The sequence below is a fragment of the Oncorhynchus keta genome, chromosome 5 (genome assembly GCF_023373465.1).
Source record: "Oncorhynchus keta strain PuntledgeMale-10-30-2019 chromosome 5, Oket_V2, whole genome shotgun sequence".
Classification (NCBI taxonomy): domain Eukaryota; kingdom Metazoa; phylum Chordata; class Actinopteri; order Salmoniformes; family Salmonidae; genus Oncorhynchus; species Oncorhynchus keta.
This window is the reverse complement of record NC_068425.1, coordinates 10528884-10540608: the sequence shown is the minus strand read 5'-3', so window position 1 is coordinate 10540608 and position 11725 is coordinate 10528884. Positions and strand designations below refer to the sequence as shown.

The following is an 11725-nucleotide window of genomic DNA, read 5'->3' as shown; positions in this document are numbered from 1 at the left end:
ACATATCAAAAGATGATTGCATTTCTGTCTCCCTGAAACCTTATGGGCAGTTTTAGATTGCATGTAGCTAGTTTGTAAATCGACTTCAATTGGTCTACAGTCGGTTTTGGGGGCAGGCGTGGTTGGGGTGAAGGTGGAAAGACAAATTTGAACAATCTCACGAGAATGAAGGGAGATTTACCGATTATTGTTTACATTCCCCCCCAAAATGAGGAACCGAACCGATCCAGATTCAACTGAAATGATCGGAACAACACAACTTCCGTAACAGATTGTTTGCTAGGGCGAGGAAGGTGAAGCCGCACACCAACTTTGTTCTGATTGAGTACAGAATTAGACCGAACATATCATATCGGAGGACAAAATTAAAACACAATAAAGGCCACATTGTTGGATCATATTCGCGATGAAAAGGGCAAGTGATGGTCATTGTTCGGGATAAATACCCCGAAAGAGGCATGGTACGGCCCTTGATGAAAGGAATGTGAACCTGGGGATACCCGTGTAGGGAGTGCGGAAAGGCGGGTTCGGGATACCCCAGGACTCCTAGGCCGAGAAGGGAACTATCCGTCGTTATTGGGGGGCCAAGCAGACGCTCGTCTCCTAACGGGTAACAAATCAACACCGAAGAACGGGGATTTGGATGAGGCCTCGTTTGACAGTGTCGAGGTAGGGAGACAAGAATCTTGGACAAAAAAAAGATTGGACCCGTGGAAAATATCATTACAACAGGTAACCTTGGTCGAGCTGTATTAATGTTTTATTTCTAACATAACACTTCGGGTTGGGTCATAATATTCCTGAAAAACAGCAGTTATGTAGCTAACGTTAGCTAACTAGCTAACGTTACATGTTAATCGGACATTTGACATGTCGCTATCCATCTCCCTTAACCTAGTAACGTTAGTTAGCTAACTAGTTATGTACCCCCCTCCTTAAATTTACCATTTTACAAGTAGGTATATTTTGGAAACATAACATTTTGTTTTTTAGTTACCTATCAGACATATTTGCCAACGAAGTGACCAACTTGCTAGTTACTAGTTAGCTGCACCAGGTGGCTAACGTCGGACGTTAGCTAGCTACTGTAGTTAACTAGCTAGTTAACAAGCATTTAGCTTAGGGGGGGCTGAAATATTGACACATGTCAACTAATGTAATGAACACATGATCACGAGTCATGATGATGTCTATCATGTTACTCTCATTTTTAGTAGTCTGTCCCCTGCAAGTGGATGATGGCAAGCTGCCTGTACTCTTTGATCAGCTAGCTAGTTAGTTATCTAGCTAGTTGATTTGATATACTATTAACAAGTTGGTTGGTCGCTGGCCTGACCCTTCTTGCCAAAACGGTCTGCTTCATTGCCTAGCTAGTTAGCTATGTGGCAAAATGACTCAATCAGATTCACAAATCTTATCACAATACTGTAATCACAGTTTTCAAACCATATTTTCTGAAATGTCCCATCTCAGCCAGCACTAGACTGTGCACAGCTCTTGCTTGTTTAGTCGTTGTTTGATTTGTTGTTGTTGATCAAGTGCTGTGTTGGAATCAGTGGTGGTGACTTTAGATTTTTTAAAACAAAAAACAGGTGTGTCTAAGGTTATCCATGAGTCATTATCTGCGAATGTATAGTTGGATGCGTCAACACATTCACCTATAGGCAACCCTGAACTGGTTGTGTCACTAAATCCTCAAGCTGTTGTCAGACGATTTCCAGCCCCTTGTATTCTTACTCTGTATGATGTTTGTCTGTGCTATGGAAAGTAAACAGATCTGATATCAAATTGTGTGTTTCTTGCTCATTGTCCCTGCAGCCATGATGGAAGAACTGCACAGCCTGGACCCGCGACGCCAGGAGCTGCTGGAGGCTCGCTTCACCGGGGTCGGCGTGGCTAAGGTCTGTGCTACTACACTATATCATTGGAGATGAGAGGCCTATATAGGGTCCTGCTCCTTTGCCACTCCACCCTTTCTACTAATGTAGGACTGACAGGGGGATCTCAGTGTTGCAAATTTACTTTAGGGCCATAACTATCTATCTTTGTCTCTCTCTCACCCTTTCTCTTTGTTTCTCCTTTTCTTTGTTTGATTCTCTATTTCTGGTTGAGCTTGGCCAGGGACCGGCTGGCCCCCTCCGCCTCTCTCTCTCGCTCTCTTGAGAATGTAGAGCTGTGTGTCTGTGTTTGTTGGCTGGTGTGATATGCTATCCTCTCCTACTGGCTCATGATGTGGCGGCTGCATATGCAAGTGCGGAGGGCTGCCAAGAAGGGAACGGGCAGGGAGTGGGGGCAGGGATGGGCATGAATGCCGGTCACCCTCATACGCGTAGAAACCCTGACCAGATGTTATGGCACTAGCTCTCTGGCTTTTGATTAGAGGTCCTGCCTGGTGGTGCTGAGGTAAACTCCATCTTAGAGAGCTGCCTTTGTGGAAAGTGAACCGGAGCCCAGAGAGTGAATCAGAGCCAGGACTGGGCTCTATGCCAGCCATAGGCAGAACTGAACCCAGAGCACGGTGCTGTCGCAGAGAAAATGGCGGCTCCCGCTAAAAGCATCACACCACGGCCGCCCCGTCTGACCAGGGTCCGTCTGATAGAGTTGCAGTGTGTGGAAAGACTGGGAAAGAGAGAGAGGAAGTATTAGCCTAGAGAGAGTTGAGAGACATATAGCATGCCCTGGTGTTATAGGTCTGAAAGCCCCAAGATATGAGGGCAGCTCAGCCTGTCTCTCTTGACCTTGAACAGCCCTGTAGCTCTGCTCCCTATCAGTCATCCTGAGCTGCCTTTTAAGCGTTTAAGCAGTCCAGAATTGTCGGCAGAGAGAAATGTGCTGTTTTTCAGCTAATTTCCTGCAATTCTATCAATTTTGCAATGGAGCTGAGAGAATTTTGTACATACGTTTTAAGGATGGACAGAAATTATTTCCTTTAGCTGCGCCACTAAGTGAATACAGGGGAAACACTGAAAGCCCTCCAATACCCTATCTGAGCAGTAGGATTTTGAAATTGTTTGAACAAGGCTGGAGAGAATGAGGATGAAATAATGAAAGGCGAGAGTGTGAGGGAGAAAAAATTGAGAGACCTATTCCCACCTGCATTAGTTATGTCTGATGTTCAGCAATTTCAGGTTCAATTTAGTTAGAGGGAGCAGCATTATGTGCCCAGAATGACTAAGTATATTTTTCTGATATGGCAGAGCCTGGTGAATTCAAAAGTGAGTCATTTGAGTGACAGGCATCACCTAGGGAACAGACATTTAGAATTAATAGGGTAGGTGCACAGTGTGGAGACGAATGGTGATGATATTAGCTCAAGCCTATTCCTCTCCCGACTCTCTTCTGCTCTCTCTTTCTCTCACAAACAATCACTCACCTTATCTGTTCACCAGAGAGTAGCCATGGGGAGAAGCAGTCAGTCAAATGAAAGCAGAAAGCATTATCCCTCCCTTCCACACCCCTGGTTTAATTGTGAATTAAGTTTAGTCCCTCCCTGCCCTTGGCATATCCTTCCACTCTTTGTCTGACGTGTAATTGTGTGGGTTTGTTTGTTTGTTTTTTGAACAGGGTTCAGGCCACAATGAGTCATCCAATCAGAGCCTGTGCAGCGTGGGCTCTCTCAGCGACAAAGAGCTGGAGGTCAGTGTCCCACAGCAGTGACGCCATACATTTTTTCACTCTTGTTATATGATATTTTAGACATCGTCCGCTGTCATAAAGTGAAATGTGTTTCTCCTACTCTTTATCCAGACCCCAGAGAAAAAGCCCAACGACCAGAGAACGAGGAAGAGGAAAGCAGAGCTGTACGACAGCAGCCAAGGTGAGATGTCTGTCTCCCTTCCTCTGTGATCTCTCTGTCACCTCAGTCGTGCCTTGCCGGCAGCCATTTTGTTGTCAGAATAGATCAATGTCACACAGATTTTCTGCCTTTTTTTTCTCTTCTCCAGGGAAAGGAGGAGCAAGAGGACAGAAAATTAGTGATTATTTTGAGGTGAGTGTGCTCACTTTCTGGCAAAACGCATCCATAGCTTTCAATTCCTTCGCTCTTCTTCTGACTTTTCCATTTAATCTGTCAGTTTGCGGGTGGTAGCGGTCCTGGTACCAGTCCTGCCAGGAGTCTCCCTCCAGTTGTCCGCTCCTCCCCACAACATCACTCCCTCTCCAACCCCCCAGGCACGGTGAGCATGCTCCCTTACTTCCCTGTTCTTTTTCCTCCTCCCTTTTCACCATATCTTTTTTTCTCTCCCGCTGTTCCTAACGAACCCATCATGCCCTTCAAACTGATCTGAATGCAAAGCAGAATGTTACTGTGGTCCATGACATGATGTTAGTGGTATGTGTGGATGTCTTTCTATCCCAGATGCAGCAGGGCAGCCCGTCCTCTATGGGTTCAGCCAACACAGAGCACTCATCCTGTTCCCTAAAGCCTGTCTCCCTCTACATGAACCACAAAGCCACACAGGTAGCTGTTACCTTGCACCTTCTGTACAGATTCACAGAGCACTGGTGATGTCTAATAACTCCTGTATAATATGACACGTCTCCAATGACTGTTTGACTTCATCTCTCTTTCTCGCCTCCTCCTGCAGTCTGACCTGACAGTAGAGAAGCTAACTGCTATGGAGAACAACAAGAACTCTGACCTGGAGAAGAAGGAGGGGAGGATAGATGACTTACTGCGGGTGGGAACACCTCTGCCATCAACGCGTCCTTGTTTTCCCATTCTGTCTTCTAATGGAATAACATGTTGTTGGCCTCGTCATGAGACAGCATTATGCTCCAGACATGGGAACAGACCTCCTCAGAAACTTCCATCTGACATTTTAAAAGAGCTTTGTTTCATTAAAAGGACTATTAATGAATGGGATTTTGACCCGTTCTGTTTCAGGCGAACTGTGACCTTCGAAGGCAGTTGGATGAGCAGCAGAGGATGCTGGAGCGGTACAAAGAACGCTTGAACAAATGTGTGACCATGAGCAAGAAGCTGCTGATTGAGAAAGTGAGTTCTCCCTCTGTCCCTACAACAGGCTTGGGAGTCTAGAATAACTTAACCCATGTCTATTTTCTTGACCAAGGACTAGCTTTCCCCAAGTATAATGTGCGTGTGTGTGTTCTCGCCCCCCAGTCGAAGCAGGAGAAGATGGCGTGTCGCGACAAGAGCATGCAGGACCGTCTACGTCTGGGTCACTTCACCACCGTCCGACATGGTGCCTCATTCACAGAACAGTGGACCGACGGATATGCCTTTCAGAACCTTATCAAGTAAGGGTCACTCAAAAGCCTCTCTCACTCTGCATCTAATTTTCTCCTCCTTCATGCTCCTCCTCTCTATTCTCCTCTGTTGTTTTTAATATCTTTCTCTCTCACATCAGCACTGACCCTCCCCATCTCCTGTCTGTCTCTGTGTCTGTCTGTGTCTCGTCTCTAGGCAACAGGAGAGGATCAACTCCCAGCGAGAGGACATAGAGAGACAGAGGAAGGCCCTGGCCAAGAGGAAACCGCCCTCAATGGCCCAGACCCCGCCCCTTAGCCTGGAGCAGAACAAACGCAAGAGCAAGGCCAACGGAGCCGAGAGCGAAGCGTACGTTACCCTGCCTCTTCCACTCTCTGTTTAAATGCATACATTTTCCCAGGTTTGGTTCTGTTTATCATGGTGAGTTTCTTCTTCCAGGTTATCACAGGCCGAGTATCACGAGCAAGAGGAGATTTTCAAACTAAGACTGGGCCATCTCAAGAAGGTAGTGTGCTGTTTTTACATGCAATGTTTCTATGTTTTGTGTATGTAGTTTGTCTACTGTTTATCTGTTGGTTCCTGTAAAAGTTGCTAATAAGCTTGCTGTGTATTGCAGGAGGAGGCAGAGATCCAGGCTGAGCTGGAGAGGTTGGAGCGAGTACGGAACCTGCACATCCGCGAGCTCAAGAGGATCCACAACGAGGATAACTCCACGTACGTGCTCTCTACCAGTGTTCTTTTATTTGTTTTCTCTCTGTTTGACTTATAATCAAAATATGTCTGCTTTCCGCCACAGGTTCAAAGACCACCCTACGCTAAACGACCGGTACCTACTGCTCTACTTACTAGGCCGAGGTGGCTTCAGTGAAGTTTACAAGGTGAGAGCACTCTGCCCATTCATTAACAGTCAGTGGAACTGACCTTTTGTCATCATGGTCAAATGCATAGTTGTATACCCATTGAACTAAGTATAGCGACTACATAGTCGAAAGGTTTTCTCATAATGATGAACTTTTGATGTTCACCTGGAATCCATTTAAGTCTGTGCCAAGTTTTCAAACGGTTTCATGTTGGTGCCAGGTTTTTCTCAGATATGATAAAGAATAATGGATGTGATAGAATCATTTATTTATAATTGATGTCACGTCTCTCACTTTTGAAGGCCTTTGACCTAACGGAGCAGAGATACGTCGCAGTCAAAATCCACCAGTTGAATAAGAACTGGAGGGATGAGAAGAAAGAGAACTACCACAAGTGAGTTCCCTTTTTCTTATCATAGACACAAAAACAGTTCTCGGAGTGATACGGGTAACAAAAGCACTTTGGTTTTAACATTGGAGTTTTTAACATGGTCTCTGTTTCAGACACGCATGTCGAGAGTATAGAATCCATAAGGAGCTGGACCACCCACGGATAGTCAAACTCTACGACTACTTTTCACTCGACACAGACTCGTAAGTCCCCCCCCCCCCAAAAAAAGAGCTACAGAACATATCCAACACATCTTTGGAATAGAAAGTGAGATTTTGGGGGATTTCTAGTTCTGGTGTTATTTATTTAATTCAACTCTATCCTACTGTTTTGAAACAGTACCTCAGTCGGTTCCTTTGTCTCTCGTTGTGGAACAGGCTCTGTACGGTTTCTAAACTAAAACAGTACCACACAGCCAATTCAATTTCTAGGTTCTGGAGTTAAACAGTACCACATCCTCTCTCTCTCGTTGTGTTCCAGGTTCTGTACGGTTCTAGAGTACTGTGAGGGGAACGACCTGGATTTCTACCTGAAGCAGCACAAGCTGATGTCGGAGAAGGAGGGCCGCTCCATCATCATGCAGATGGTCAACGCCCTCAAGTACCTCAACGAGATCCGCCCACCCATCATCCACTACGACCTCAAACCTGGTGGGTACACACAGCAGATCGCACGGACACTAGCATGGCAGCAGTTACACTGCGATATTAGTATCAGGTCAACACTGATGCCATCACTTACAGAACCAGTCAAAAGTTTTGACACTTACTCATTTCAGGGTTTTTCTTTATTTTTACTATTTTCTACATTGTAGAATAATAGTGACGACATCAAAACAATGAAATAACACATATGGATGGAATCATGAAGTAACCAAAAAAGTGTTAAACAAATCAACATATATTTGAGATTCTTCAAAGTAGCCACCCTTTGCCTTGTTGACAGCTTTGCACACTCTTAGAATTCTCTCAACCAGCTTCAGCTGGAATGCTTTTCCAATGTTCTTGAAGGAGTTCCCACATATGCTGAGTACTTGTTGGCTGCTTTTCCTTCACTCTGCAGTCCAACTCATCCCAAACCATCTCAATTGCGTTGAGATTGGGTGAATGTGGAGGCCAGGTTATCTGATGCGGCACTCCATCACTCTCCTTGGTCAAATAGCCCTTACACAGCCTGGAGGTGTTTTGGGTCATTGTCCTGTTGAAAAACAAATGATAGTTCCACTAAGCACGAACCAGATGGGATGGCGTATCACTGCAGAGTGCTGTTGTTTCTCTTTGCTTATTTGAGCTGTTCTTGCCATAATATGGACTTGGTCTTTTACCAAATAGGACTATCTTCTGTATACCACCTCTACCTTGTCACAGCACAACTGATTGGCTCAAACGCATTAAGAAGGAAAGAAATTCCATAAATTAACCCTTAACAAGGCACATCTGTTCATTGAAATGCATTCCATGTGACTACCTCATGAAACTGGTTGAGAGAATGCCATGAATGTGCAAAGCTGTCATCAAGGCGAAGGGTGACTACTTTGAAGAAACTCAAATATAAAATATATTTGGATTTGTTTAACACTTTCTTTTTTTTATTTTTAGGTTACTACATGATTCAATATATGTTATTTCATAGTTTTGATGTCTTCACTATTATTCTAGAATGTAGAAAATTGTAAAATAAAGAAACCCTGCAATGAGTAGGTGTGTCATTTTGACTGGTAGTCTACATGTAAAGCAAGTTGAAACGATGACAGCAGACTAAAACGAGACAAGATAAAAGATACCTTTCACTCAGTTGACTCTTAAGGCTGGTTTACAGTTGGTCTATCGACATCGACAGTCTGTAGACTGTTGTCGCAGTGACATCATGAACGTTCTATTGTCGTCCGACATTAAACTTGTCGTTGTTGTTATGATATGCTTGACAGCAGCCTGGTGATCCAAATAGCATAACTGGTGTATTTTAACACCAATAAACCCATCCGATTCGGTTACTGGCCCAATGCTCTAACCACTAGGCTTCCTTTTTAGTACATTTTTATGAATTATTACAGGAAAATAAACTCCCAACAAGATAATTTTTCAATGTAATGTCAAGTTAATTAAAGAAAATAGCTTACGGTTGTGTATGTGACGTAATAAATGCAGGGCGTTCTACCGGATAATTTGTTTAACTTGTCTCGTTGCTGTCGCAGTTGGGTAACCATGACAACACACTTATCTGTCTCCAACAAGAAAACCGAGAAGTCTGTGTCTGTCTTTAGACATTCCACCGGAGTATAAATGAAATGTTGTTTTGACCAGCGAAACTTGTCTGTAGACAATTCGAACGCGGCATGTCGTTAGACCAATTTATAAACCAGCCATGCCAGTATATTACAGAGAAATGTTCATTGTGAACTTTTGTCTTGACCTCTGACTTGTCGTTTCCTCAGGCAACATCCTCCTGGTGAATGGCACAGCCTGTGGGGAGATCAAAATCACCGACTTCGGCCTGTCCAAGATCATGGACGACGACAGCTACAACTCAGTGGATGGGATGGAGCTGACCTCGCAGGGTGCAGGGACCTACTGGTGAGGCGCCGCACAAACTAGAACAATAGAATGACTATCTTGTTTGGATGATTGTTATTGTGGAAAGGGTGTTGCTCTAAGCAATGATCTTCCCTTGCAGGTACCTTCCCCCTGAATGCTTTGTGGTGGGTAAAGAGCCTCCTAAAATCTCCAACAAGGTGGACGTGTGGTCAGTGGGAGTCATCTTCTACCAGGCTCTGTACGGACGCAAGGTAATGCAAGCACGCACACACTACTCACTCCTCTCAGAATTGTATTCATGCTCTTTATATTCCATTTAAGAGATGAGGATGTTTTGTGTTGCTAACTTTAGCCTCTTTTCTCTTTCTTTGTCTTCCCCGCCAGCCCTTTGGCCATAACCAGTCTCAACAGGACATCCTGCAGGAGAACACCATACTGAAGGCAACAGAGGTTCAGTTTCCCCCCAAACCAGTAGTCACCCCAGAAGCTAAGGTACTACTTTTTTTTTTTCTGTCCTTCCCTCAACTTTCCGTGATTTGTTAGTCCATTCCCTAAATTCTTCCTCACCTGGTGTTGTTTCTCCATCCCTCTTTCATTGGTCTGTTACTTTACACATTCATCCTTTTCTGCTCTGTGTACAAATTATTCTCCTGTCACAACGTCTATAAATGTCCCCTCCTTATCTCTCTCCAGGCCTTTATAAGGCGCTGTCTGGTCTACCGGAAGGAGGACCGTATCGATGTGCACCAGCTAGCCAGTGACCCCTTCCTCATGCCTCACATCCGCAAGTCTGTGGCCACGTCCGGGGCCTCTGGCACGGCTATACCTTCCACCTCCAGCTCCTCCAACAGCAGCGCCTCAAACTGAGCCTTCACTATCTATCTCACTACGAACTGACTGACCTAAGTGGAAGGTGGAGGTGGGGGTGGCTGCCTGATTCAGCCCCCTCATCACTTCCCATCCTGTTATGTCCCACCATGGGCTCAGCACCCCAGGGAAACCTCTGGGGTGCAGGCAGGGGGAGCTTGAGGAATCATGGATGAGGTGGAGGGGAGAGAGGTGGGGTAATCAGTGTTCCAACTGAAACCTGGAGCCCTCCATGTCCACCCACCCAGCTTCCCTGTCTCTCCCTCCCCTGAGGGGTGTTGTTGTTCTGGGGGTCAAAGCCCTAGGGTCCCCCACAGTGTGGAGGGGGACATGGCACTGAGCTGAGGAGAAATGGGAAAATTCAACAATTTTAAGATTAAAAGAATGGAACAGGGCTGCATTAGCTTTGAGAAATGGAAGGGACTGTTGGAAGACTCTGTTTTCCATCTCATACACACCCACCCACCCACCCACCCACCATGCCTCGGAGTCGTCCCAGATGCTCTGGGTTCTCCTTTTGATAAATGCTTTGGTTGTCATCCAACCCCCTCCCCTGACTGACAGTACCAGTCTAGCCTGCCTTTAGACTGGACCTGAACAAGACCTATGGCGTTCATTAATTTAAGCCACTCTCCTGGGTCCAGGTCGTTTTTGAAGGGAGGCATACCGACCCCCCTGTCTGTTTTAAATCCTGTGACCAAAGCTTAAGACTTCCAGATGGTGGCACTGTTCCGCTGCAGTTTTTATATTGGTTCTAGTTGTTACATGATAATATGACGTGGAAAACTAATGAATGGTCCCTTTTTTAAAGAATTGTTACTTACATTTTCCCAATTTTAAGGAAAAAAAAGCAATTGGTGGTTTTTAAATTTCTTTTTTTTTTTTTTTTTGCCCTATTCTCGTTTTAGTAATTCCCTTCACAAAAACATATTTATTTAGGTCTGTTTTAATGAATTTTTTGCCAATAAAATGCAAGGGACTGGTTTACTCATTGTACTGTTGGGAGGAGATTGGGCCTTAGCAGAGAATTGCATAACCCATTAAATACTATTGGTTAAACTGTGCGATCTGAGTGTTTGTGGGGGTGTTAGTTCTGGTTGGGTTGTTTACTCTCCGAAGGCTCGGCAAGCTCATTTCTCTACATCAACAACACAAAGCACACTTATGTAATATTTATTATCTGTAACCTGGCGGTTGCAGAGGAACATGAACAGCTGGAGAAGGTCTATCGAGGAAGAACTAAAATAATCAAGAAAATCTTTGAAAGGGCGGCAGGTAGCCCAGCGGTTAAGAGCTTTGGGCCAGTAACCAAAACGTCGCTGGTTCAAATCCCAGAGCTGACCAGGTGAGAAATCTGTCAATGTGCCCTTGAGCAAGGCACTTAACCCTAGTTTCTCCTGTAAGTTGTTCTGGATAAGAGCGTCAGCTAAATGACAAAAATATCAAATGAATATAACAAAGTGGGGGAAACCAAACCTGATGGAGAAGTTTGAATAACCTAAAGACAGGTTGGCTGACAACACCATGAGACTGTGGATGTGTCGATGAGGCAGAAGGCCATGTGGTATGATTCAAATAGCTAACAACCATGTGGGGAATCATTTTTACCTTGTTGAGACTGTTGAGGTGTTTTGACTAATGTCTATGCTAATATGGCTCAAATTCGCTAGCTAACCAACAACTGTAATGATGTATTTGAGAGACAAGTGCTCCTTGTGCAAATGTATTTGTCTTCAATAAACATTTTGAGACAAAATATAGTTTACATGTCAACAATCTAAGCCAGCCCTGTCTGTTTTGCCCCATATATGCTTATGTGTTAAGTTTTGTTGCTAAACATCCA

General features: G+C 44.7%; 1 protein-coding gene across 1 annotated transcript; it reads left to right on the top strand.

The window, feature by feature from the left end:
- The first annotated feature begins 89 nt into the window (after positions 1-89).
- LOC118384498 (serine/threonine-protein kinase tousled-like 2) lies at positions 90-10946 on the top strand. Its single transcript, XM_035771092.2, has 21 exons — positions 90-732; positions 1819-1901; positions 3565-3636; positions 3748-3817; positions 3945-3988; positions 4074-4175; positions 4358-4459; positions 4587-4679; positions 4886-4996; positions 5123-5259; positions 5426-5578; positions 5669-5735; positions 5847-5944; positions 6027-6108; positions 6393-6484; positions 6595-6684; positions 6962-7131; positions 8916-9054; positions 9155-9266; positions 9400-9507; positions 9709-10946. The coding sequence occupies exons 2-21, from the start codon at positions 1821-1823 to the stop codon at positions 9880-9882; spliced, it is 2097 nt and encodes a 698-aa protein (XP_035626985.1). The 5' UTR covers positions 90-732; positions 1819-1820; the 3' UTR covers positions 9883-10946.
- The last annotated feature ends 779 nt before the right edge of the window (positions 10947-11725 follow it).